The following is a 26,992-nucleotide window of genomic DNA, read 5'->3' on the forward strand; positions in this document are numbered from 1 at the left end:
CACAGTGCACCCCCCCGTTCGCCGGAAGCTGGTGCTTCAGGGGTGTCTTCTGTGTGTGCCACATACACCCTGCTGCTGTGACGCGTTTTCCTTCAGTCCAGTCATCTGCAATAGTTCTCTGATGTTATGGGCAGTGTTTGGTCCCTGTGGTGTTAGTGGGCTGGTCTGGGGCCACTCTGGGCTTGAGTTGAGTCATACCAGGCATTCATAAGATGCTGCAGCACCAAACACAGGGCTCTTTTCCTGTGTTGTCCCTTGAGAAGATTTTGTTGGTGGGCAGGGCCTGTTTATCAGACTGTCTGCCCCCAGTCCACTGCTGGGGTGCAGCCTGACTCGTATGTGTAGTTGTCCTTCCCTCTCTCCGGGGAAGGAGTCTCTGAAGAGGTGCTGACCCCCGTCGGGGCTGCTCGCGCACTGCCACACTTGTGGTCCCACATGGATGGGCTCCAGCCATGGGTGTGTTGGAGGGGGTGGATCTACGACGTGCAGTGTCTACAAGGTTTGCAGGTAGACCTCTGTGAGAGGGGACCAGCTGCCGTGGGGACCAAGGCCCAGCCTGACTGGAGGGGTGGAGCTGCCAAGGCTTGGGGTGCAGGGAGGTGGTGTCAGCAGGATTTGCACGACTGTCCTCTGCAGGAAGGGACCCAGGGTACTGGAGCTGAGGGGGGCATGGCTGGGGGAGGGCAGGGTGGCAAGTCAGGCAGGAGTGTCAGTGCTGTGCTGTTTCCCACAGGTGGCGGGTTTACGCTGGGGGACAGGAGGGAAACAGCGCAGGCCTGCTCCCTTGTTCCTGGAGTCCCCCAGTGATCTCTGTCCCTGGGGCTTCTCTATGAGAGGAGTAAACAGCTTCCCCTCCCACATGCCCAGGGGGTTTTTCCAACTGCTGCTTCAGTGCTGTAGCTCTGCCTGCATCTTCTCCAGCAGGGACTCGGTTTCCTCCTGCTCTCCCAGAGCCAGACAGCTTCGTCCAGGTCCTGCTCGGCAGTGTCCGAGAGGGTGGGGGGCCCTGGGCTGCACGACACAGGGATGGAGCAGGTGTCCTCTTCTCTCCTGCCTCCCCACAGCCTCGGGCCGCCTTTGGGCCTGCAAGTGGGGGGCCCTGACCCGGAATTCCATGTAAACTGCGGCTCGTCCTGCCAGGGCTTGGGAGAAATATTTTTAGGAAGCTGAAAATGGGCCGTTCCTCAGGCAGGCTCTCTCCTGGCAGTAAGGCTGTTCAGAGGGCAGCAGGTCAGCACACCCCGTCCAAGTTCCGCCACACCTGAGAGCCATGCGACTCGGCACCATGCGGGGCCTCCGTGCCCTCCGTCTTGGTCGGCCCAGAACAGTAGTTGCCTTAGAAGTTGTTATCGGGTGGCAAGTGCCTTGAGGAGTAACAGCACTGAACATGAGGATGGACCTAGGATTCTAGGTCTCTCCTGTTCTGTGATCGTTCACTGGCTCACAGCTGGGAGGGGAGACAGATGGCAAACAGCTAATGGGGACAAGATATGATCAGGGACGTTACAGGAGCACATGGGAGGAGCGGAGGGGACCCCAGAGGAGTGGTGCGGCAGAGGGACTGGGCACTGGGCACGCCATGTGCTGGAGACCAGTGAGCCGGTCGTGGCCTCTGAGGGGAGTGAATGTGGAGGGAGGGAGCCAGCTGGTGAGGGGAAGGGGTGAAGGGGGGCAGGGTGGGGAACATCTACAGGTTAGCGCCAGCCCGGGCTGCAGAGGATGGAGCCGGGGAGGGTGAGCAGCTGGAGACTCCGGGGTCGGTGGGACCTGGGAGTCGTGGGAGAAGGCCGCGGTACTCACACCTGACTGCCGTCCCTCCCCTGGCCAGGTGCACCTGATGAAGCCGGACGCGGTCCCCAAGGCGTGCTGCGCCCCCACGAAGCTGAGCGCCACCTCCGTGCTCTACTATGACAGCAGCAACAATGTCATCCTGCGCAAGCACCGCAACATGGTGGTCAGGGCCTGTGGCTGCCACTGAGGCCCGGCCCCGCCCCGCCGCTGCAGAGCCTCCCGCCTGGATCAGGCCACTCTCCAGACGCAGGAAACCCTCAAATGCCATCACAGCTCAGGTGGGGTGGCAGAAAGGACCCCTACTTGCATCCCTGCCAGGGTCTCCCCAGGTCCCTCTGCCCCCTCCCCCCGATGTCTGTAGACTGGCTGGCCTGATGTGCGCAGCAGCCTCCGAGGCATGCTGACTGCACTGTCTTCAGCTCAGACATCCTGTCTTAGGACCTGTCCTTGGCCATCCCCAACCCAGACTGTAGCTGACCCGGGCCTGTCTGAGGAGCATCTGGAGTGTGAGCTTAGCTGGCTGGGCTTTGAGTGGGGAGGGGGTCTGTCCCTCTTTATAAGCACCACACTGGGAATTTCCAGGGCACAGAGATGCAGTTGTGCTCAGTAGTGCATTACTGGGCTCCTAACTTGGCCCACTGGCAGCACATTGGAAGAAGAACGAGCTGGATGAGCCTCATGCTAAGACTGAGGGTGACAGGGATCTTTTATGGCATATGTCTTCCCCTCCTTGGGAAAGTGGTATGATGCCCCCACCCCAACCCAGAAGCAAATAACCTTGGGGGCTTCCAGTTTCCTCTGCCTTTTTTCCATGTGAGGCTTAGCACTGACACAAAGTGAACTCAGTTTCCCCACACTAAGGAGCAACCCATTCTACCCACAGCTTGGTGCTTGGGCCACCTCGGGCCAGGCACAGGTCCAGGAGGGAACTGTCTGTCTGCTAGAACCGAGGAGTTAAGAACAGGCTGCTCAACAGTCTATACCACATTGTGTGCCCAGAAGCACTGTGCTGTTTCTTGAGGCCTGTGAACCAAAGGTCCCTGTCCCAAGGGAATGACAGGCAGTAATTAGGCTGACCTGGGTGAAGGTTCCCGAAAATCGTTATTCTCCTCAGAGCAGCTGCCATAGGCAGTTGGGAGTGTTTGTTTGATTTCTGACTTGCTAAGCCTGTAATTTACCTGCTGGAGCAGACAGAGTTCAGCTGCCTGAGCCCTGAAATACTGTGTCATTAAAAGCAGATCCTGGGCCCGCCCAACCCACAGGCACAGCCCAGCCGAGGCGGAACCACCCCTGTGCCCAAAGACGCGCATCTCTGCCATCACTCTGCACCCTGAGGAGGGGCCCCAGGACAGCAGGCGGGGCAGCAGTTGAGGAATCTGGGGCCCTGCTGCAGGACAGCAGCCCCTCCACAGGGACCTGGAAGGGACTGTGGAGCAAGTACAGAGGAAGAGACCCTCCCCGTGTACACAGAGGGCAGGCCCAGACTGTCTGCAAAGTGGGGAGTTCCCTATTAGCCTGGGGCTTTGAGCTCTGGCTGGCAAGGGACTGAATCACAAAGTGGCTGGAATGTCGGGAGACCTGTACTTTGGTTCCAACTCAGCCACTGATGGGTTTGGTGTCAGGATAAGTTCCCTTCCTGATTCAAGCTTCAGTTCCTCATCTGTGACACAAGGATATAAGCCTACTTCCTGCCTGAAACGCTGGCTGTCTCCTCTGTCACAGAGCAAAGACAGCCTGAGTGCCCAGCTGCTGTGTACATAGAACATGAAACCCGCCACTTCGGGGCCTTAGCAGCTCTCTCCTCCCAGTATCAATGGCAGTGGAGGTTTGAAAACTTTTAACAAATGTCAGTATTTGGTCTCCTCAACACCTAGCACATAACCTGACATGTTTTGGGGATACCAAGAAAGCTTGTAGAATGAATGTTTTAAAGATGCAGACTGCCTTGTCCACTGGGTGTGCCAAATAGGAATGTAAGTATCATGATCTGAATCCCTTTCTGTGCAATAAAGCTGAAAGTACAGTGGTCATGGACTTCCTGACAGACTTCTAGAACCTCCAGCCAGCCAACAAATTGAAACCAACCAGAAAAGGCCTTGGAGAAGGGGGAGAATTATGGATGCAAAGTCAATAAAGGGGCAGCCATCTTATTTATATGGTTGCCTGATACCCCAAGTTACATTCAAGGCTGCACGTTAGGATACATAAGGGTGGTCAGCTCAGGCCCACTGACAGCAAAGTAAGTGCTGCCAGGAAGGGAGGCTGCAGAGGAACAGCCAAGTCTGGGGGCAGGGGTGCAGGGGGAACTGCTCTGTGCACCTCACACCCAGCGCACCTCCACAATCAGAGCATGGTACTAGCCCGGACGACAGCTCACCAGGCAAAGCCCTGTTCTTTTGTGTGTCTATGTAAAGAAATGGGTAACATGCTTCGAGAAATGCCCTGCAATTTCACAGGAAAGGAGGCTGTGAATAGGATATGGTGGGTTTTAGAGCCAGTAGACCTGGCATAGAATCCTGGCTCTGCCTCTTATTAATTTGACCAAATTATGTCACCTCTAAGTTAGAAGTTTTTCCTCTGGAGTATTAGTACTGCCCTTGCAAGGCCATCGTGGGGATTTGGTGTGTCCACAAAGCACTCAGCACCGTGCGTGCATGGGTACTGAATGAATAGCATTTACTAGTGGTCTTACTTTAAATGAATTTATATATCTGGGCCTCCCCTGTTAAAACCTTCCTGTTAAAACCCCCTCCTTCCAGAACATGTCCAGGAGGTGCTGCTGTGTCTACTTTAAAGCTGAGCTTTTCCTAAAAAATCTAAATTTGGTCATCTCTAGGGATGAGGTAGGGACTTACAAAATCCCCTGCTGGTGGGAGTCCTGGCGTGCAGGGACCTACCGTGACTTGGTGACCTGTGGAGCCGGGCCTCTGCTGGGGACTGAGGACGGGGCTGTGTTTTGTCCCCATTTCCTCCCAAAGTCCAGAGTCCTACAGCTTCTGGGAAGCTGAAAGGGGAGCTTTCCTGGGGTTTCTCTTCTTACCATGAAGCCTTGAGCAAGCATTTGGACCTTTAAAAAGAAAAAAAAAAGTTTTTCCTCACTTGTGTGCTAGGGAAATTTTTGAAAATAAAAAACATAATCCCAGCATAATCCCCAAAATGCAAAATCCCAGTACACAGAGATAAGCATTGTTAATAATTCCTTCCAGTCTTTTTCTTTGACACATACATGTTTGTCTTTATATAGAACATCTGGGTATTTCATGAAGTCAGGATCATACTCTATGTACTGCTTGGTGATCTGATTTACTCGATCTATGATATATTGAAAATTTGTTATTAAATCTTCTTTGAAAACAGATCTTGCTGTAGCACTCCCTCTGCCCCAGTTCTGCCACGATTCCCTCCCTGGAGGCAGGTCTGAGGCCCCCATGACCCTACCATCGGGAGCACTGGCCCCCATCAGGAAGGCAGGTGCTCTGGTCAGACAATACCTACGCGATCAGCAGGCATTGGGACCTGGCATCTCACCACTGAGGCTCAGGTCACCACCTACACAAGGGTTACGGGTGGACCCACATGATAAATTTTGGGGAAGCCCCTTATAGAGCACAGAGGGAGCAACTGCCACCTGTCAGGTCCCCATCCACTGGATTCCTGGCCAGTGTGCTAGTCCCACTTTCCTAGGGCAATCAGGGAAGCACAGTGAGGGACAGAACTCCCTCCCCCCAACAACCTCTCCCCTGGTTTCACAGAGTTGTGACCAGTCCTCCCTCCTGGGGCTTCAGGCCAGTCGGTTCCCCCTCCCCACATGTAATACCCTAGAGCCAGCCTTGTTGAGTCTTTCAAGTACATCTCTTCTCTCCCAGACATCACACCAGCCCTGAGTGGCTGGCATTTTCCTGGCCTCACTGCTGCCTGTCCTGATAGCCATGACTGATACCAGTTAGAGGGACGCCTAGGTTAGGGAGCGAGGGTCCCTGCTGGGAATACTGCAGGCCATGATTTCAGCGACAGGAGCAGGCGCCAGCCAACCAAAGGGGTACAAGCCAAACCCCACCTGAAGGCAGAAACCAAGGTTGGCCCAGGATGCTAGCTAGATAGAGAGGGCTAGCCTCCAACCCTCTGCAGAAGCTGCCCTGGGGTCACAGGCCAGCAGGCTTCTCTCCTCCCCTCCAGGCTCAGCCTGACTTCAACCCAAAATGAGAACCAGCCCTGCCCAATGGTTTCTGAGTGTCGAACCTTGATCTAGAGCCACTGGCAGGCGGCAGAGGAGCAGGTGGCAGCCTTGGACATTGTTTCTGATGACTGATGGTTTCTGGTGACCAGCCTCAGCACATGGGACATGCTGGGAGGTGGCCCGGCTGGCCAAACACTGGTATAGGGTGAGAGGCCACACATGCTACAGACTGTGGCACCAGACTTTGATTTCCACTGGGGCTGGGGTATGGGGAGGATGCAAGTACCATTTCGGCTGATTTCTCGTGTTTCCCCAGCACCACGCACAGCGCCTGGTAAAAGGACTCTGGGCATTCTGCGGTACTACAATTCGGACTATTGGTTCAATGACTGAATAATAAGTGAATGGGTCACCGAGACTGATTTCAGGTGCCCCTTAGACTCACGACTAGGTATGAGGGCAGGAATAGACCATGGCTTACCTAACTCACTGGCCTCGTAGCAGAGGAGAGGACAGAGGCACTTTGGCACCAGCTCTGACCTCTGCTGCCCTACAGTAGTCTGCAAAGGGTATAGTCTTAGGGACCCAGCCCGGGTGGGAGGGAAACAGCAGGGGAGGTGCTCTGCTTTGTCACAGGAAGATGGGCCAGTCACAGCTCTCTGAAAATACCTGGGACCTGGCTGGCAGGCGGCCATACAAGAACTAGGATTTATTTTCCTAGAAGAAATGTCCAGGAGCCACATTGGCAGGACGAGGAGAAGCTGTGGCAGTAAAGGCCCAGAAAAGGCCACATACAGCCTGTCCACAATGAGGAAGGTGGCCCCTGTGCTGGCCATGCCTGGGAAAGAGCCAGAGGGAGTCCAGGCCATACCCGCAGAAGAGTCGCTGTGAGCTGAGTCCAAGAAGGGCCATGACACAAACCCCTGCTTGCCGCAAAGGGGACAGACACCCTCAGGTGCTGGTTCCCAGGCTGACAGCTCCCTCCTGGATATGCAGGGGCAGTGCCGAGACTTTGCGGACTCACACGTACTCCCCACAGTTGGCAATGATCACCTTCTGCTTTGGCTTCCTATCCTTGCTGCCCTGGGTCTCTGTGGGGACAGAAGAGGGGGAGAACCAAGGGAAGGTGAAGAGTAAGGACTGGCTTAGGGATACCCTCCCCATCTACCCACCTCTGCCTGAGCAGAAGCAGCCCTCCCTGGGATCTGCCACGGCCCCTCTCTCCAGCTCTCCCACAGGGCTACGCACCCAGGGCCCAAGTGGGCACCCATCTCAATCTGCTGCAAGACATCCAGGCCTTCTGTGACCTCCCCAAACACTATGTGCTTGCCATCTACCCAATCAGTCTTGTCACATGTCAGGACGAATCGGGAGCTGTTGGTGTTTGGGCCAGAGCTGACCATGGAGAGCAGGCCTGGGGGAGAGAAGGAGCACGTCAGGCCCTACCCTTGGCTCCCTGCTGTCAGACGTACATCTGTGCAGACTGTTGACAGCCCTTCAACCAGGCAGGCTCAGACTCTAGGATAATACCATGTGGATGCCTTGTTTGCCACTCAGTTGATAGTGAAATGGTGAGCAAAGTTGCTTAAATCATTTTATACTGGTTTATCCTTTCTTTCACTCATTCAATAAATACTTGTATTGACTACTTTGTAACTTAGCTCCTGTTGAGCCCTGGGGACATTGGTCCCAGCCCTGGTGCAGCTCATAGTCTAGTGGAAAAGAGTCACTCAAAAGATAACTGTGGATGTATCTCAGGAATGCAAGGCTGGTTTAACATCCAAAAAGCAATATAACACATTAACAGAATAACGCACAAAACCCACATTATTATCGCAATAGACACAGAAAAGGCATCTTACAAAACCCACAACTTCTCATGATAAAAACACTCAACAAACTAGGAATAGAAGGGAACTTCCTCAGTCTGATAAAGAGCACCTACAAAAAAACCACACAGTGAAAGACTAGATGTTTTCCCCCTAAGATCAGGAATAAGACCAAAACATCTGCCCTTACCACTTCTATTCAATATCGTACTAGATGTTCCAGCAACTGCAATCTACAAAACAACAAAATGAAATATGCAGATGACATGATCTTGTATAAAGAAAATCCTACAGAATCCACTAAAAAACTATTAGGACTAGTTCAGCAAAGTTGCTGAATACAAGATCAACATACAAAAATCAAATTATTTTATACTCTAGCAATGAACAATCTGAAAATGAAATTAAAATAATTCCATTTATAGTAACATCAAAAAGAATAAACTTCAGAATAAATTCAAAAGAAATATAAACTTATACCCTGATAACTATAAAATGTTACAAAAAGAAATTTAAGAAGATTTAAACAAATGGAAATATATCCCATGTTCATGGACTGGAAAACTTAATACTGCTAAGATGGCAATACACAAATTGTTCTACAGATTCAGTGCAATCTCTGTCAAAATCCAACCGGCTTTTTTGCAAAAATTGAGAACTATTCCCCAAATTCATACAGAAATGTTAGAGACCCAGAACAGCCAAAACAATCTGGAAAAAGAAGAGCAAGGTTGGAGGACTCACACTTGTCAAATTTGAAATGTACTATGGAGCTACAGAATACATGACAATGTAGAACTGGCATAGGACACATATATAGATCAATGAAACAGAACAGAAAGTCCAGAAACAAAATCCTTACATTTATGGTCAACTGATTTTCAAGAGGGATGCCAAGACAATTAAAAGAACAGCCTTTTTTTTTTTTTTCTTTTATTGAGAGAGGACACAAGTGAGCGAGGGCAGGGAGAGAGAGAGAATCCCACAAGAGCAGAGACGGGGGGGGGGGGGGGAGAGGGAGAGACAGAGAGAGACAGAGAGAGAGAGAGAGACAGAGAGAGAGCAGGGCTCACCCAAAGCGGAGCTCATGCTCACCTGAAGCAGAACTCAAACTCACGAACCATGAGATCATGACCTGAGCCAAAGTAAGATGCTTAACCAACTGACCCACCCAGGCACCCAAGAACAGCTTTTTCAACAAATGAGGCTAGGACAACTGGACATCCACAGGCGAAAGAATGAAATTAGATCCTTTTTCTCACACTATACACAAAAATGAACTAAAAATGGATCAAACACCCAAATGTAAGAGCTAATCTTTAACACTCTTACAAGAAAATATGGGAGTAAATCTTCACAACCTTAGTTTAGGCAAAACCTTCTGAGTTATGATGCAAAAAATATACTGATGGAAGAGAAGAGAGATAAATTGAACTTCAACAGAATTAAAACTTTTTGTGCTTCGAAGCAAAACAAAGAAAAGTGAAAAGACAACCCACAGAATGACAAAAAATACTTGCAAACCATGTATCTGATAAGAGAACTACAGCTAGAATATTTAAAGAACTCTTGTACTTCAATAAAAAAGAGATAAATAACCCAATTTAACAATGGGTAATGGATCTGAATGGACATTTTCTCATGAAGATTAAAATATGGACAATAGACACATGAAAAGATGCTCAACATCTTGTTTCCATCAGTCAGAAGGCAAATCAAAACCACAATGAGACAGCATTTCACATCACTAGGATAACATAAAGAGAACATAAAAGAAATAATAACCAGTGATTGTGAGGATACGGAGAAACTGGAACGCTCATAGGCTGCTGATGGGAATGTAAAATGGTGCAGCCACTTTAGAAAACAGTCTGGCAGTTCCTCAAAATATGAAAAAATAGTTATCCTATACCCCAGCAATTCCAATTGTAGGTACCTACCCAAGGGAAACGAAAACATAGGTCCACACAAAAACTTATACATGAATGTTCACAACAGCATTATTCATAATAACCAAAATGTATAAACACAAATGTTCATCAACTTATGAATGGATAAACAAATTGTGGTATATGCACACACTGAATATTAATTGACAATAAAAAAAATTAAGTACAGATACATGTTATATCGTAGATGAACTTTTTCGAAAACATGCTAAGTGGAAGCCAGTCACAAAGGCCACATACTGTGGAATTCTATTTATATGATAGTCCAGAATAGGCAAACACTAATCAAAAGTCGATTAGTGTTTGCCTAGGCCTGGGGGACAAGGAGAAGGAGAATGCTAAAGGGTGTGGGGTTTCCTTTGGGAGGAAAATGTTCTAAAATTATTTGTGGTAATAGCTGCATAACTGAGTACAGTAAAAACCACTGAAATGTATACTTTAAATGGGTGAACTGAATGTATGTGAATTACATCCCAATAAAACTGTTTGTTTGTTTTTTAAAGAAAATCATGCTATGGAACAGCAAAGCCTCATGGCACAGACATCTGTTCAGCGAATGGAAGCACAAGATGCAATCACCTAAAAGTATATGTGTCTGTGTGTGTGTCTCTCTCTCACATGCACACGCACACACACATGTAACAGTACCATGGAAGGCTTTCTGAAGGAGGTGACATCTGAGTTTAAAAGAGCCAGGTTTGGCAGAGGCTGAGGGAGGGTACCTATAAGCTCATCTGTCTCAGTGAGAAAGCCTCCTTTTCATGGCTAGGGCTCTAGACTGCATGCTCCCTTTGGATGGGGACCATGTCCCATTCCACTCTCAATGATGGAGTTGATCAAGGTGCCTGACACATAACAAAACTGCCCTGTGAACATCAGTTTTAAATATTCAAATATTTACACAATTCTAGAATACAGTGGTGACCAATAAAGACTGGGTCCTGCCCTCATGAGGCTAATATTCTAGAAAGGGAGACAGAAAATAAGTGAAAGAATAAGTAACTTCATAATATAATCTCAGGTATTAAATATATGAAGAAAAATGAAGCTGACTAAAAAGAAGAGATGACAGGAATGCCCATTCTAGACAGAGAGCAAGGCAGGTCTCTAAGACAAGGTACATGGCACCTGAAGGAAGTGAGGGGTGAACGCTGTAGATGCTAGAGGAAGAACATTCTAGGACAGGAAGTAGAATGACCAAGACCCTGAGGGGGAGTAAGCTGTGACTGAGGAACAGCAAGACTGCCTTGAGGACAGAGGGAGGAGCAGCACATTCTGGGAACTTGGGAAGGTGCCAGGCCTCATGCCAGTGGGTCCTAAGTGATGGGGCCCCATGGGAGGACTCTCAGCCAGACAGTAACAGGACTGGGTTTATGTTTGAAAAGGATGGCTCTGACTACCTCACATATTGGACCAGGAGGGGAAGATGCAGGAGTGGAAACAGGGAGACAAGTGTGAGGACTTGGTGCTGGTGAAGGAAGGGTGAAGCAAGGGCAGACGAGAAAGTGACTTGAAACACGTGGATCTGACCTATGTCAGATGGAGGAGAAGGGTCGAGGAGGGGTCCTAAGCTGAGCAAGCAGTTAGGGAGATGGTGGTGGCATTGCTGGAGACAGGGATGAGGAGAGGAAGGGTCTGGGAGAAAAGAACATGAGAGTCTGTGAGGTCTGAGACATCCAGGGGACGTCCAGGGGAAGGCGACAGGGAGAGAACAGCATGGAGGCTGACATGTGGACAGGATTCATTTACAGATATGACTGGAAACCCTGGAAAACCTGGGACAGAAAGGGATTGGCCAGAGCACTGGTTATAAATAGGGTAAGACTGCCCCCTCGAGGCTACTTGGAAACTCCAAGCTATGTTGCTCGTTGTCAGGAATAATGGGGGTGCTACTGGCATTAGTGGGAAGGGAACAGGGAATCCAGATGTCCTGCCATGTCACATGTCAGGAAGAATTATTCTTAATCCTCTCAGACTTTCAAATGCCCTGAGAAACATTCATGTATTGGATAAAAATCTGTTTATAATGATTTGAGCTGAGAACCTAACTCCATTTTACATATAAATCCAAAGACTTACCTTTTGCACTGAATTTTTCCAGAAATAGACCTACTACATAAACCAAGGGACCATAATTTTTGGTTTCGTTCAGAATTTTACCAGGGGATTTTCACCATGTCAGGAAATCATGTTACTGTGACCCTGCCAACAAAATACACCTATATCAGTCCACACTGCTAACTATTGCTCTAGGCAGAAGTGTATGTTTAAATATTTCACATATTTAGTTGTGTCCAAGCATTTAAATACTGAAATACATACTATTTTATTGTAAATTACTTTCATTTTCTTTCATATTATAATTATTACATAACACTATTTTTTAAAAAAATTTTTTAATGTTTATTTTTAGGGGCATCTGGGTGGCTCAGTCAGTTGAATGTCCAACTTTGGCTCAGGTCATGATCTGGCAGTTCATGAGTTTGAGCCCTACATGAGGCTCGCCGCTATCAGCGCAGAGCCCACTTTGGATCCTCTGCCCACCTCTCTGCCCCTCCCCTGCTTGCACTCTCCCAAAAATAAATATTAAAAAAATATATATTTATTTTTACTTAAGAGAGCAAGTGAGAACCAGCAGGGGAGGGGCAAAGAGAGATAGAGAAAATCTCAAGCAGGCTCCATCCTGCCAGTGCAGAACCCAACTTGGGGCTCGATCTCATGAACTTCGAGATCATGACCTGAGCCAAATTCAAGAGTCAGACACTCAAACGATGGAGCCACCCAGGAGCCCCACATAACACTTTTTTTTTTTTTTCTTTTTACAAACTATGTGTTGGAAGAATATATTAGCTGTGACTTTCATTCCCACCCAGTAAAGAATCAGTTCTAAGAGGTGGGCACGAGGCTAATATGTTAAGAACCATTAAGTGAAGAGTGAGGGTAGAGAAGACAAAAAAGTGTTGAGCTCTGGGTCCCTGCAACCGTTCGGAGGTCAGGAGGGAGGAGATAGGAGAGACTTGAGACGCAGCAGCCAATAAGGATCTGAGTGGTGTGAGAGGTGGACTGCGGTGGCGGCTTTGGGAAGCCACTTGGATCCCCTTCAAGACCAAGACTCTCACTTTCTCACCTCCCAGGAGTGTGAGATGCTAGCAGCCCCAGGAGAAGTTCCACCCCAGTAAATGCCTTTGGTTGAAGAGAGCTGCTCACCCCTTCTGGGAATCAGCCAGAATTCATGATTGTCCATGTGAGGGTTCAGAGGCCTGGTTCCCAGGCCTCAATTCAGAACAACTCAGAAGGGCTATCCAAGCTCCAATGCACCCCCGGGACCAGCTGAGGCCTCTATGTGACTGATGGCATCTCAGTTACACTCTGCCTACTCTGCTCCCCTCATTCCCTTGCAAGAGTTGTCCCTGAGATGACTCTCTGCCTCCTGCATGCAATTCTCCATGAGTCTGTTTCCTAAAAATTCTGACCCAAAACAGCCAAAAACTGGAAAAAAAAAAAAAAAAAAAAATCAAGTAGTGATAATGTGAATATGTTTTTCAGAGCTGTAGCAATAAAAGCCAAAATAACACCTGAAAAAAATGAATGTTACCTTTGGCAGGGCAGGAAAATTATGGTGAGGGGGAACAGAAGAACATCACGTTATAACAAACTTCAATGATTTTCTTTAAACTATGTGCAAATTATGACTTTGATAAACATTTTTTGAAAACACTTTTGAGGGGTGCCTGGGTGGCTCAGTCGGTTGAGCGTCCGACTTCGGCTCAGGTCATGATCTCACGGTCTGTGAGTTCGAGCCCCACATCGGGCTCTGTGCTGACAGCTCAGGGCCTGGAGCCTGCTTCAGATTCTGTGTCTCCCTCTCTCTCTGACCCTCCCCCGTTCATGCTCTGTCTCTGTCTCAAAAATAAATAAACATTAAAAATAATAATAAAAAAAAAAGAAATACTGTTTAAAAAAAACACTTTTGATAAACATATTTAAAAAATATGAATATTTAAGAAAATAGGAAGAGGTGCTTGGGGGGGTGGGGCTCAGTCAGTTAAGTGTCTGACTTCGGCCTAGGTCACAATCTCGCTGTTCCTGGGTTCCAGCCCTATGTCATACTCTGTGCTGACAGCTCAGCCTGAAGCCTGTTTCAGATTCTGTGTCTCTCTCTCTCTCTTTGCCTTTCTCCAACTCGCACTCTCCCTCTCTCAAAAATAAACATTAAAAAAAAAAAAGAAAGAAAGAAAGAAAATAAGAAGCACACAACTGTGAATGTGAATAGTAGTTACCTCAAAGAGATGGGCTGGAGGTAGTGAGGAGAAAAAACTTTAGCTTTTAATTTATAACCCTAAAAATAGTTGTAACTTCCAGGGGAGAAAGCTGGCAGCATCTCCAAGCAAGCAACCAAAGTTGACATCACAAATATTGGAACTGACATCACGCACTTCCTTACACGATACACTGGTAAGGAAACAGCATTCTTCTGCGGTGTTCCTGCCAAAACACATCACACCTACACCTAATCATGAGGAAGTACTAGGCAAAGATTGAGAAATAATCTTAAAAACGGGCCTGTCCTCTTCAAAGTCATCAAGATCAAGAAAGACAATGAAAGGGGCACCTGGGTGGCTCAGTTAAGCGCCCAACCCTTGGTTTTGGCTCAGGTCATAATCTCACAGTTTTTGAGTTCGAGCCCCTTATCGGGCTCTGCACTCCTAGTGTGGATTCTGCTTGGGATTCTATCTCCATCTCTCTCTGCCCCTCCCCTGCTCACACTCACTCTCTCTTTCTCAAAATAAATAAAACTTAAAAAAAAAAAAAAAAAAAGACAAAAAACTGAAACACTGTTCCAAATAGAAGGAAACTAAAGAGACTTTTTTAGTGTGTGGTGTGTGAATCCTTGCCAGGGAAGAACAATTGCTAAAACTACTATAAAGGACAATACCGGGGTAACTGATGAAATCTGAATATGGGTTGAAAATTAGTAAACAGTGTTGTACTGATGTTAAACTTCCTGATTTTGATGGTCATACTGTGATCATGTAAGGGAACATTTTTTTTTAATTTAATTTAATTTAATTTAATTTAATTTATTTATTTATTTATTTATTTTTTTTTAATTTTTTCAACGTTTATTTATTTTTGGGACAGAGAGAGACAAAGCATGAACGGGGGAGGGGCAGAGAGAGAGGGAGACACAGAATCGGAAACAGGCTCCAGGCTCTGAGCCATCAGCCCAGAGCCCGACGTGGGGCTCGAACTCACGGACTGCGAGATCGTGACCTGGCTGAAGTCGGACGCTTAACCGACTGCGCCACCCAGGCACCCCTAATTTAATTTATTTTAAATATGAAATTTATTGTCAAATTGGTTTCCATACAACACCCAGTGCTCCTCCCAAGAGGTGCCCTCCTCAATGCCCACCACCCACCCTCCTCTCCCTCCCACTCCCCATCAACCCTTAGTTTATTCTCAGTTTTTAAGAGTCTCCTATGGTTTGGCTCTCTCCCTCTCTAACTTTTTTTTTTCCTTCCCCTCCCCCATAGTCTTCTGTTAAGTTTCTCAGGATCCACATAAGAGTGAAAGGGAACATTCTTATTCTTAGAAAATATATAGTTGGGGCACCTGGGCGGCTCAAGTTGGTTGGGCACTGACTTTGGTTCAGGTTCAAGCCCCATGTTGGGCTCTGTGCTGACAGCTCAGAGCCTGGAGCCTGCTTTGTATTCTGTCTCTTCCTCTCTCTCTGCCCCTCCCCCACTTGTGCTTTGTGTCTCCCTCTCCCAAAAATAAACATAAAAAAAATTTTTTTTTAAGAAAATATATACTCAACTATTTAGGAGTCAAGAGGTATGATGTCTTCAACTTCCTCTCAACTGGGACAGTAGGGGGAAGATACATCTATGTATATCAATTCAATGTAAAGTGTAGAGGGCAAAAAGTAAATTAATGAGTGGACAAAGGATATATGCATTCCTTGTACTATTCTTACAGAACTCTTATTCCATATACCCATAAGTCTACCAATACATTAAAACTACAAAAAAAAAAAAATACAATTTATAACTTTCAACTGCCTACTCTTTCTAATAGTCCTAAGCCTTTACAGAACTTCGAAAATGTCTGCTCAGTCTCGTTAGTTACTAAATGTTGGGATCCCAACAGAAGGACTCAGATTAAAAGTGTTAAAGGCTCAGGATTCCAGGAAGCCCCCTCTCCGGCCTGCTCAGCCACCGGCATCCTGCCCAGAGTCCCGCTCACCTGCTGTCATGGGGACAATGTCTGAACGCAGAAGCATCTGGATGCAGCCAGCTGGCTTGTTCCCAATCTCGATGTCCATGTACACCTGAGGATTTGATGAGGCCTTTTTTGCAGCGGGATCTCCCTGGGTGCAGGATAAATCATTAGGCTGGACAGAACTCGACCCCCCAAGTAGGAGAGCAAGTATTCTGAATACACACCAAGAACCAACAGCCGCAAGCAGGCTACAGCAAGATGCTGGCAGGGAAGGCCCTGGGCCGTGAAAGGGAAGGCCACGGCCGCAGCCCCCGGCCGGACACCCAGTGACAGGACACTTCTGCACCAGCTAACCTGAGCCCCACCTTGCAAGCTCATTCCCTCATCACACTTACCCTCAGACATGCCAGCTCGCTTCACCCTGCCCTGCGGTCACGGAACTTTCCTGGCCCATAGCACATAGCTCTTGGCACATTCAAACACCAGTTCAAGCCCACCCACCACACTCCTGTTACAGCGACCCACACCCTTCTCCTCCATGCCTACCCCTACAGATTCACAGTCTGGCTTCAATGGAAGCAGAAAGGGCTGCTCTCTGGCTTGGGCCTGACTGCTCAGAAGACTGAGGTTAATAAAAGACCTTCCATTTTACTTCTAAGAAGTATGCGATTTGCTCATGATTAATGAGGAGGTTGGGCCTTGCTTTGTGCTCCAGGTGGACCAGGATGACTAGCTGATAAACACAACATTTAGTACAAACCCTACCATTTGTTTCATAGAGAAAGCTCTATTGTCTCTGACCTATTTGTGGTGTGAACTAATAGGTCAAGATATAGGTATTGAGCTATGAGGCCCAGTACTGGAGTTGTTAAATAACTGGCTATCCAGTGGGGGAGGGCTGGCCACAAACACGAGACACACACAGATCCCAGAGCTACACAGCCTCGGTTCAAATCTAGGCTCCGTCACTTATGAGCTATGTGATGTTGGATAAGTTACTTGATCTCCTTGTGCCTAGTTTTGTCACCAAGAGTTGGAGATAATATTAGCACTTACCTCAAAGGATTATCATTAGTATTAAATATTTGTAAAACAGAACAGTTGCTGGTATAGAGGAAGCAACATTTGAACATTTGTTAAGTAAATAATGTCAAAATAACGCTGTAAATGCAGGATAGAGGGTGCTACAGAATCCCAGAGGCAACAAAAGCCCGGAAGGGACACTGATCTCACTCAACTAGAGGATTCAAAAAAGGTTCCTAGAGAAGGCAGCAACCGAATTCAGCTATGAAAGATGAATGGGAGATGGCGAGACAAAGTAAGTTGGAAAGGGAATTTAGGCAAAGGAACTGCTTAGGTAAAAACACAGACACTTATAGGTACCTACAAACTCTGTCCTAGAATGTAAAATGTACATACAATGTGGAGAGGTGAGCAGGGTCTGAACACGGAGAGCCCTTCTATCCCCCTAAAGGAGCCCAGACTACTCCTCCTATAGATGAGGAGTCCCTAGACTGCTTGAGAGGAGCCACATGGTCAGCTCTATGCCTTAGAAAGCTCCCTCTGGCTGCTCAGGACAGGAGGAATCGGGCCCAGGGTGGGAGACCAGCTAGGAAGCTACCATCATTATTCGTAGCAGAGATGACAGAGACTACAGCAAGCCAATGCAGCAGAAGCAAACAGGAGAGAAGAGATTCAGGAAGGTGTAAAAGAGAATGATAGCAGGATATGGCAGTGCATCAGGTGTGGATTGTGACGAGGAGTCAGAGATGACAGCGAGGTCCCTGGTTTGGGTGACTGTGGAAGATGGCAAAATTTGCTAAGATTGGGTACTTGGGACAACCAGAGAGGAAGGAAAGAGGAAATCCACTTGGGACATGCTTTGTTGATTTATGGTAACTGGGAGACATGCAGGCAGAAACCCGTGAAACTCAGGAGCAAGGTCAAGGTGAGGACTAGAGACCAGGAAATGAGCAGAACACTGAGTGCTGCAATAAGCTCAGACATGGGACACAGCAGCTGAAACTACAAGGATAATGGGCAGAGAGGAGTGGGGGGCTAAGGGAGGAACTTGGAGAAACACCGCTGCTCAGAGGGCAGACAGAGGAGAGGGAGCCTCCAACTTATCCCCAGAAGTGACGGTCAGGATGGTGTATCGAGAAGCAGGAGAAAGTGCCGAGGCAGGCAGCAACTGGCTAAGGACGGAGGGATTGAGGCCTCTCTGGAATCAGGCCAGGAATAGGAAGAAAGCAAGCCTGGGGCCAAAGTCTCAGCGAGGGAGCAGGAAAGGTCAGGAGGATGGCGGATACTGGTGAGGGGGAGTCCTCACTGTCCTTTCTCATCTCAGACCCCCACCTAGTTCAAGCAATCACAAATCGGTATCCAAGCATGCATACCATACTTCTCACCTAGAACCCCTCAGACAAGAAAGCCACGCTTCTCCATTCCATTCACCTGCCGCCACCTACATCAGGAGCGCCCTGGGTGGAAAGCGCCAGCCCCTCCTGTGGAAGCACACACCTTCAAACCTCACCTCCTGGGTTTCCACTTTGGAAGGCTCCGTCCGACCCTCCTTCCTCTTTATTCTCTTCAAGAGTCTGCCCAGAAAACTTCTTCAACCAGTCATCACCTGACCACACTGAAAGGAAAAGAACTGAACAGATGTTAAGAAATTCAGGCTATTGGCCAGCTGTTCACTAGCTGTGCCCAGTTCTTCACTTTGTCAGCAGAATGGACACACCATGTGGCTCTCACAGGCAGAAGTTACCTCTCGGACAAGGGAAGCTGTCACTGGGAAATGTCAGGCCTTCAAGTCCAGCTCTCAGCAGAGGCAGATAAGAGTAACAAGGGAGGACTAAGCCGAGCCAAAAGGGAAGTTCCAACCACTGTCAAGGCCGAAAGGGCACAGTGTATGTCTACATCCCGGAGCAAGACTTTCACAGAGACCATGCCTCTAGCTTTGCAGAGAATCTCAAAGTCTATTTCCATGGAGGAGCTGCATTCTCCCCTCCCCTGTACACCACTCTACCCGTGTATATACTCCCACCACAGCAGGAAGTAAAACAGGGATAAAAAAGCAACAGAGGCCAAAGTTGAGGACGTGACTGGGAATCTGTGATTGCCCCGCTTGCCTGGTCTGAATGAGCCTTCCTTAACGCTCACTAGTTTGGCTAAACGGACACAAATTGTCCACCCAAAGAGTTCAGGTTCATTCTAAAATGACTGCAATACAACTCAGCTGCTTAAACCTTGTAAGGTTAATAAAAGACCTTCCATTTTACTTCTAAGAAGTCTGAGATTTGCTCATGATTAATTCTATGCTGGGAGCCCACACCCCGCAATGGCAAGCTAAACACAAAACCAACCATAAAGTGTCCCTGAGCCACTACACATTTCTTTTCTTTCAACACCAACAGGAAGATCTGTGCTGGCATGATCTTTGAATCTGAGCTCAGAACTCTGAAATTATAAGGGTAAATGCAGTTACCATGTATTGAGTCCATTTTTAAAAGTCAAGATCAGCACTAAATGGGAAAGGAATAGTATTGCTGGCTAGTGGGGGACATGTTTGATGAAAAAGTAACAGAAAACATGGATGTACAGGAATATTATCCAAGAACAACTGACACTTGGGTAGTTTTTTTTTTTTAAGTTTATTTACTTATTTTTAAGAGAGAGAGAGGGAGGGAGGGAGGGAGGGGCAGAGAGAGGGAGAGAGAGAATCCCAAGCAGGCTCCCCACTGTCAGCATGGAGCCCGATGCGGGGCTCAAACCCACAAACCATGAGATCATGACCAGAGCTGAAATCAAGAGTCGTACACTTAACTGACTGAGCCACCCAGGCACCCCAAGATTTTTTAAAAAGGTTTGTTTTGGGCCTTTTCATGAAAACTAAAAAAATATGAAATAGGATTCCTTAATTAGTAACATTTAAGTTATAATTATAGCTATGCTTTGTTCCTAGAAACAAAGATGAATCAAGTACTAATTTCACTTATAGCAATTAAGAAAAAGACTGAATGATAGCATGAAATACCCTTATTTCATATTTAATCATAAAGACTGATTACAAGACAAGAAAGGTTTATCATAAAGATAAAAAAAGGGGAGGGTAGAAACATGTAAGAGTTCTGTTGTAGGCAAAATAACACCCCCCCCCCCCAATGGTGTCCACATCTTATTCTCCAGAACCCGTGAATATGTAATATTATATGGCAAGAAGGAAGGAAGGCTATCGCTCGTTGGTCTGCTGACCTTTAAATAAGGATATTATACTGGATTATTCAGGTGCTCCCAGTGTAATCAGAGATCCTCTAAATGTGACAAGGAAGCCAGGGGAGTTAGTTTCAGAGTGACTCAGGGTGAGAAAGACTCACCTGGCCACTGCTGGCTTGAAGACAGAAGGGACCAGAAGCCGAGGAATGAGGTCAATCTCTACAAGCTGGAAAGAAACAGACTCTCCCGTAGAGCCTCCACAAGGAATGTAGTCCTGCTCATGCAGTGAGACACATTTTGGACTTAAGACTTACAGAACCCTAAGATAATGAATTTGTGTTGTTGTTAAGCCACTAAATTTTGGTAATTTGTTACGGCAGCAGTAGGAATTTAAACCACTTTTCTTTGAAGCACTCAGCCTAACAAACCTTACAGGTTTTCTCTGGTTTAACTTTACTTAGAGAGAGCCACTTTTGAGCCATGGCTCAAAAGTTTACACTTTGTTGACTAGAGCCAACCACAGCAGTTTTCCATGAAACCCTGTCTTTTATGCCAGATTCACAAGTTTACCTTGCAATCCTTTTACACTCTATTTGCAGTATATTGCCCTGGACTAGAGGCTGGCAAACTTTCTGTAAACGGCTAGACAGTAAACATTTGTTTGTAATTTTTTTAATGTTTATTTCTTTTTGAGAGAGAGAGAAAACGAGTGGGAAAGAGACAAAGAGAGGGGGACAGAGATCCAACGTGGGCTCTGCACTGATAGCAGAGACCCCTAGGTGGGGCTTGAACCCACGAACCATGAGATCATGACCTGAGCTGAAGTCAGATGCTTAACTGACTGAGTCACCCATGTACCCCTAGACAGTAAATATTTCTTTGTGGGTCAAACAGAGTCTCTACTGCATATGCTTTTTTTCCCTTTTTTTCCAAAACCCATTAAACATATAAAAAACTATTTAGCTCATGGGCCATACAAAAGCAGGCTGCAGGACGGATGTGGCCTGCCGTCTGAATTTGCTGACCCCTGACGTAGATACAAAAGTGTCAGGGAGAGGGGCGCTGGGGAGGCTCAGTCAGTTGAGTGTCTGATTCTTGATTTTGGCTCAGATTATGATCTCATGGTGCATGGGATTGAGCTCCATGTTGGGGTCTGTGCTGACAGCATGAAGCCTGCTTGGAATTCTCTCTCCTTCTTCCTGCCCCTCTCATGCTTGCTCACTCACATGCTCTCTCTCTCTCTCTCTCTCTCTCTCAAAATAAATAAATAAACATTTTTTAAAAAACCCACAAGTGACACCTGGGTGGCTCAGTCAGTTAAATGTCCTACTTCAGCTCATGTCATGATCTTACAGTTCATGGGTTTGAGCCTCGCATCGGGCTATGTGCTGACAGCTCAGAACCTGGAGCCTGCTTCAGATTCTGTGTCTCCCTCTCTCTCTCTCTCTCTCTGCTCCTCCCCCACTCATGCTCTGTTTCTTTCTGCTCCCAAAAGTAAACATTAAAAAAATTTTTTTAATACAAAAACAAAAAAACACCAAAGTGTCAGGGAGAGACTCACCAACAAAGATGGTTGGCATTTATGCAAACATTTAAATAGGAAGGATTTCTGAATAAGAATTCATTTCATAAGTAGCCAGTTCACAGTAAATACTTTCAAATAATGACAACTTTTGTTTCCTAGATAACTTGAGACTGTGGAAACTGGAAACACAATGTGCACCTGAGGGTCCCATGTACTGTAAAGTAGCATCAAAAAATAGCTTCGGTAAAAAGCAAAGAGTCTCAGCCATATCATGTTGTCGATGGCCACTGTAGCATCCTGCTAAGAGAATCTAAGAGTTCATGTGTGTAGTCCAACTCTTCCTGTGGTTAGCACTCAAATAAAAACTCAGTAGCACACACATGGAAAAAAACCCCACACTTTCCCTCCTTCCCTCCCTAGATTATATGCATTTAACAAAGTGTATGTACTAACTGCTTATTAGAGCTGGTGATGTAAGGATGTGTGCTCAGGCACAGAAACCTAAAAACACACAGGAGACAGGAACCAGCAATGCAGGCTCTAGAAGGCAGAGATAGATCTCTGCAGGATCTGTCTTCTACATTCTGACTACATGAGGGGAGCTATGAGCCTGGCTTGGTGAGCCTTCCTTCAACCAGAACTTCTTGTCCCTTGGCAACTGTCACCACCAAACCAGGGTTTTGGGGGTTGAATCATATCCCCCAAAACTTCAGGTTTGCCCAAATTTCAGAATGTGACCCTATTTACAAATAGGGTCTTTGCAAACATAATTAGTCAAGATGAGGCCATACTGCATTAAGGTGGTCCTAAATCCAATCAACGGCTGGTATTCTTGTAAGTAGAGGAGACACAGACACATGTGGGGAACAAGGCCATGTGAAGACAGGGGCAAAGACTGGACTGATGCAGTTATAAGCTACAGAATGCCAAGGACTGCCAGGAGCCACCAGAAGATAGGGAGGGAAGGATTCTTCCCTAGAGCTTTCAGAGGGAGCATGGTCCTGCCAATACCTTGATTTAGATCTGCTAGCCTCCAGAGCAGGTACAGCTGTGAGAATAAATTTCTCTTGCATGAAGCCAAGTTTGTGGTAGTTTGTTATGGCAGTCCCAGGAATCTACTACATCCACCCAAATGGAGAGTGGCACCTTTTGTAGCCAATGACAATAGGCAACACCAAATACTAAACAAGGAAAATTTCTTACCTCTGCCAATTCAAACTCAACAAGAGCAAATCCTTGGTGCTTTTCACAACAGCAGATCGTTAGTATGTGAGCAATAGAAGGAAGCATGCCATATCCAGATGCCATTTAAAAAAATGAAAATCTAGGGGCGCCTGGGTGGCTGAGTTGGTTAAGCATCCAACTTCAGCTCAGGTCATGACCTTGCGGTTCACGAGTTTGAGCCCTGCGCCGTGCTGATGGCTCAGGGCCTGGAGCCTGCTTCAGATTCTGTGTCTCTCTCTCTCTTTCTCTGCCCCTCCCCTGCTCTCACTCGCTCTCGCTCTCAAAAAAAAAATAAACGTTAAAAAAAAATTTTTTTAATGAAAATCTAATTTTTAGGGTTTCCTTAGTTTAGTCAACAGGGCTTCCAGAAATATTAAGGTTATTTTGTTCATTTTAAATAAACATAGCTGAATAGTGAACTAAATTTTTAAACTTTGTAGTATCCAATTCTACCACAACAGAATTTAAGGCTTAAGTTACTTGCCAAGCATTTTAATAACTTGTTTATAAGACATACAGAAAGTAGACAAAGTTGTTTACCAATTATTCATTCCAACTGAACACCAACGGAGGACAGAGCGCTGACCTCACTACGGCGTTAAGTGATTATTAGTGAAGGAGCCTCATGCTTGTCCTCAGGAAAACATTATGTTAGCTGGCAGAAAGCAAGGGCAACAGGAGTTACTAATTTATAGAATTCAGGGATAGACGAGCCCCCAATGGCCAGTCTTACTATTTTATTTAAGAAATGAAGAACTCAGAGAGGTATCAACCCAGAATTAGTGGCACAGCTGGTTCTAAAACTCCTATCTTAGAAAATTACAACCAAGGATCAAATAGAAATATGCACCATAACTACGATACCAATTTAAGGGAAACTCCCCCAGATGAGCAGAGTCCAAGGCCCTGCCACTGTTGCAGCTGAACTTTCCTGCTGCCTGCTGCTATTTAAAATCACAACGGCCAATAAGGGAGGTCTGGGCAGCAGGTGTGGTGGGGTATAGCTACCCAGCATGGGGGTGTGAAACATTACTCAGACCTTTCAAGATTTTTCTAAAACTAGCTTCCTACTGAATCTTACTATACAGTTTATATATTAAATGATCAAATATCAAAGCCCCCAAATGGTTCCAATGTGGAGAAAGCCTTTCTTCAAATCCAACAAACTGTCAATCTAAATTTCAGCCCATAGCCACACCAGCATCCTGGCCTTGTTGTCCTTGGAACATTCCTTTTCCATCACCAAGATCATAGTCACGTTGACCTAGAGAGACATCCTCCTGAACTTCATTACATATCAACCGTAAACAACGCACATGACTTAAAATTCTTCTCAAATTCTTTTCCTGACATTAGGAATCTGAACAAGAGAGACATTGAAAGAACTCACCTGTTTCATAATCCAGGGAAAACTAATTATCCATGATGTCTCCAAACAGAAATAAAAGTAACACGAAGAACTTTGTTGTCTACCTCCTCTGCCAGCCCACCAGCAAAGAGGAAGTGCCTTCTGAACCAGTGCCCTCCATACTCTTGGTACAGATGCTCTGTTAGCAAGACAGCCACAGGGAGAAGGAGTCCCCAGTCTTTTAGGTATACAAAATGACCGGTGAGGTACACTCTTCCCCTATCCCCCTTCAGACTTACATCTAGCCCTTGGTTACTGTGATAGGTTCACTGCCTCCAGTTTCACAATCTCTTCAATAGTTACTAGAATGATTCCAAGAAAGTGCAAATCGGATCACATCACTATCCAGCTTAGCTTAATAGTCTCCAAAAGCTCACCAACGCCCACAGGACGGAGCCCAAATTCCTTGACACGGCATATAATAAGACCTTCATAAGGTCTGAGCCTTGCCGATCTATCTAGCCTTTCTCCCTGAACGCAAATCCCAGATGTTGGACTACTTCACCTCTCCGGGCTCTTTTCTTGCTGCTCTCCATTCAGGCCACAGCTTTACTCATGATCTTTCGAACCCAGCTTTGGCCTCTGCGCTTCAGAAAGTTTGCCCTCACCTCTCCTGATGGAGTGAGTGTTCATTCCCCAAAGCCCTCAGCTCGACCCTCATCAACATTGTCTATTTTATGGTCACATCACGAGGCTTGCCAGCCCGCGCAGTAAGGCTGTTCCCAAAACTCCCCAACTATTCGGTGAATTCCTTCCTCTAAGGGGTCAGGGCTGCGGAGTTTATGGAATGAATGGGCTTGAGAGTTTGGAATGCGGTCTGAGGTCACAATAACAGATCTTACCAACTCTCCGAGACCAAGATCATAGAGGGAAAGGGCTCTGGGCAGCGCCAGGACCAGCAGAGCCGTCAAGTCGCGGGCGCTGCTCACAGGCTGAGGGGGCAGAGCCACAAGAGAAACCCACGCTAGCTCGGCAACGAACAACACGGTCTTGTCGGCAGCCATCTTGCTCCCTGGCTCTTCCGCCGGAAGCCGAAACCAGGCCCCGCCCCCGGACCCGACCTCTCGCTCGCTGGCGCAGCCGCTGTGCTCCTGGCCAGTGGCCTGCGGCGGATGTTTGGAGGGCACTCAGAATAGAGATCACAAATACATAGCGGCATTAACTGGGGAAGTCAAGAAATAGAAGAATCTACTTTAGATCCGGCCTTTATTTCTAATTATTTTAATGCCAGTGTAACATAAGTGTTATATTCGTCTCAAATGTAAAATATAGTGATTCAATAATTCCAAATATTGCTGTGTGCTCAAGATAAATGTAACCTTGATCCCCTTCACCCGTTTCACTCGTCCTTCCACCCATCTCCCCTCTGGTAACCAGATTGTTCTCTATAAAGTCTGTTTTTGGTTTACCTCTTTATTGGTCTTTGTTGTTTCTTAAATTCCGTATGTGAGTGAAATCCTAGGATATTTGTCTTTCTCTGGCTTATTTTGCTTAGCATCATACTCTAGTTCCATCCATGTTGCAGACAGCAAGATTTCCTTCTCTTATGGCTGAATAATATTGCATTGTATATATACACGACATCTTCAGTCGTACATTTGTCGATGGACACTTGGGCTTCCATATTTGGCTATTTTAATAATGTTGCAATAAACATAAAGGTACGTGTATCCCTTTGAATTAGTATTTTCCTACTCTTGGGTAAACACCCAGTAGTGTGATTATTGGATCATAGGGCAGTTCTATTTTTTACTTTTGAGGAACCTCCTTACTGTCTTCCATAGTGGCTGGGTTACCACTCAGTGCATTAAGGGTTCCTACTTCACATTCTTGCCAACACTTCTTGTGTTTTTAAGTAGGCTCTATGCCCAACGTGGGGCTCAAACTCATGACCCTAAGTTAAAGAGTTGCATGCTTTACTGACTGAGCCACCCAGGCGCCCCAAGTTGTAGTTCTTTATATATTTTGAATCCTAAGCCTTTTTTAGATGTCATTTACAAACATCTTCTCCCATTCAGATTGTCCTAGTTTTCTTATTTCCTTTGCTGTGCAGATCAGGCCTTAGTTATTTAATTTAAAGTGAAACCAGACCTTCAAGAAAATGGGGAGCCTGCTAAGAAGAATATTCCAAGCAAAATGATACCTTGGGTAAGGCCCTGAGAAAAGACAGCCTGCCAGGTTTCAAGGAAAAGGAGAAAGTGTTCCTGGAGGACAGTGAGGGCAAGTAGACTGGTTGACCTTGGCCAGGTGAGAATTGAGGACTAAAGGAACCACAACACACTTAGGACTCCAGCACTTGCTTGCTGTTGCCACTCAGACCTAGCCACCAAGCCTTTTCCCAGTGCCAGAGGAAATCTTAGCCGCATAATCAACCGAATGTAGGAAAGGGGACCCACAAACCCCAGCTAACACATCCACGGAGGGAGGGGCCGGGTTCTGCTGATCTCCCCATACAGCCTTCATTCATGTGCCAACCCCAACCTGTACCCAATTCTCCCGTGCCAGACTTCTGTTCCCTGTAAGTTAAATGGAGGTCCATTATAAAACTCCTCCCACAACAATGCAACGGGACAGTTCTGTATACCTGGCTAACTCAAAAGTCTGTTTATAACCATCAGGAAAGGATGATAGGCTATACATACTAATAAG

The 26,992-nt window shown here is 46.6% G+C and overlaps 2 protein-coding genes across 6 annotated transcripts in view; one reads left to right on the forward strand and one right to left on the reverse strand.

Annotated features, from left to right (window-relative positions):
• BMP8A (bone morphogenetic protein 8a) overlaps positions 1 to 5,149 on the forward strand; it is a 31,749-nt gene extending 26,600 nt beyond the window's left edge. The window contains exons 7-8 of one of the 2 annotated variants that reach the window (XR_006584195.1): positions 1,829 to 2,069; positions 3,030 to 5,149. Coding sequence is in view for 1 of the 2 variants with exons in the window: in XM_045035596.1 (XP_044891531.1) it covers positions 1,829 to 1,978 (150 nt within the window). In the remaining variant the exon portion in view is untranslated. Of the gene's footprint in view, positions 1 to 1,828 lie in introns of both variants that reach the window. The other variant, XM_045035596.1, reaches the window with a different exon arrangement.
• On the reverse strand, positions 1,803 to 26,911 carry LOC105260819 (peptidyl-prolyl cis-trans isomerase E-like). 4 transcript variants are annotated; one of them, XR_006584196.1, is made up of 8 exons: positions 22,915 to 23,130; positions 18,505 to 18,624; positions 15,996 to 16,119; positions 11,826 to 11,948; positions 7,217 to 7,382; positions 6,840 to 7,059; positions 4,689 to 4,858; positions 1,803 to 1,930 (listed from the first exon to the last, which is right to left on the reverse strand). XR_006584196.1 is itself a non-coding variant. In XM_019836723.3 (5 exons), exons 1-4 carry the CDS (start codon positions 25,345 to 25,347, stop codon positions 7,038 to 7,040), a joined length of 474 nt encoding a protein of 157 aa, XP_019692282.2. In that variant the 5' UTR covers positions 25,348 to 26,911; the 3' UTR covers positions 4,721 to 4,858; positions 6,840 to 7,037. The 4 variants fall into 4 exon arrangements, 1 of the variants encoding a protein (XP_019692282.2); XR_006584197.1 differs by lacking the exon at positions 18,505 to 18,624; XR_006584198.1 differs by lacking the exons at positions 11,826 to 11,948; positions 15,996 to 16,119; positions 18,505 to 18,624; positions 22,915 to 23,130 and adding an exon at positions 7,988 to 8,131.
• Between the last annotated feature and the right edge of the window lie 81 nt (positions 26,912 to 26,992).

This window comes from Felis catus, chromosome C1 (assembly GCF_018350175.1).
Source record: "Felis catus isolate Fca126 chromosome C1, F.catus_Fca126_mat1.0, whole genome shotgun sequence".
Lineage (NCBI taxonomy): Eukaryota > Metazoa > Chordata > Mammalia > Carnivora > Felidae > Felis > Felis catus.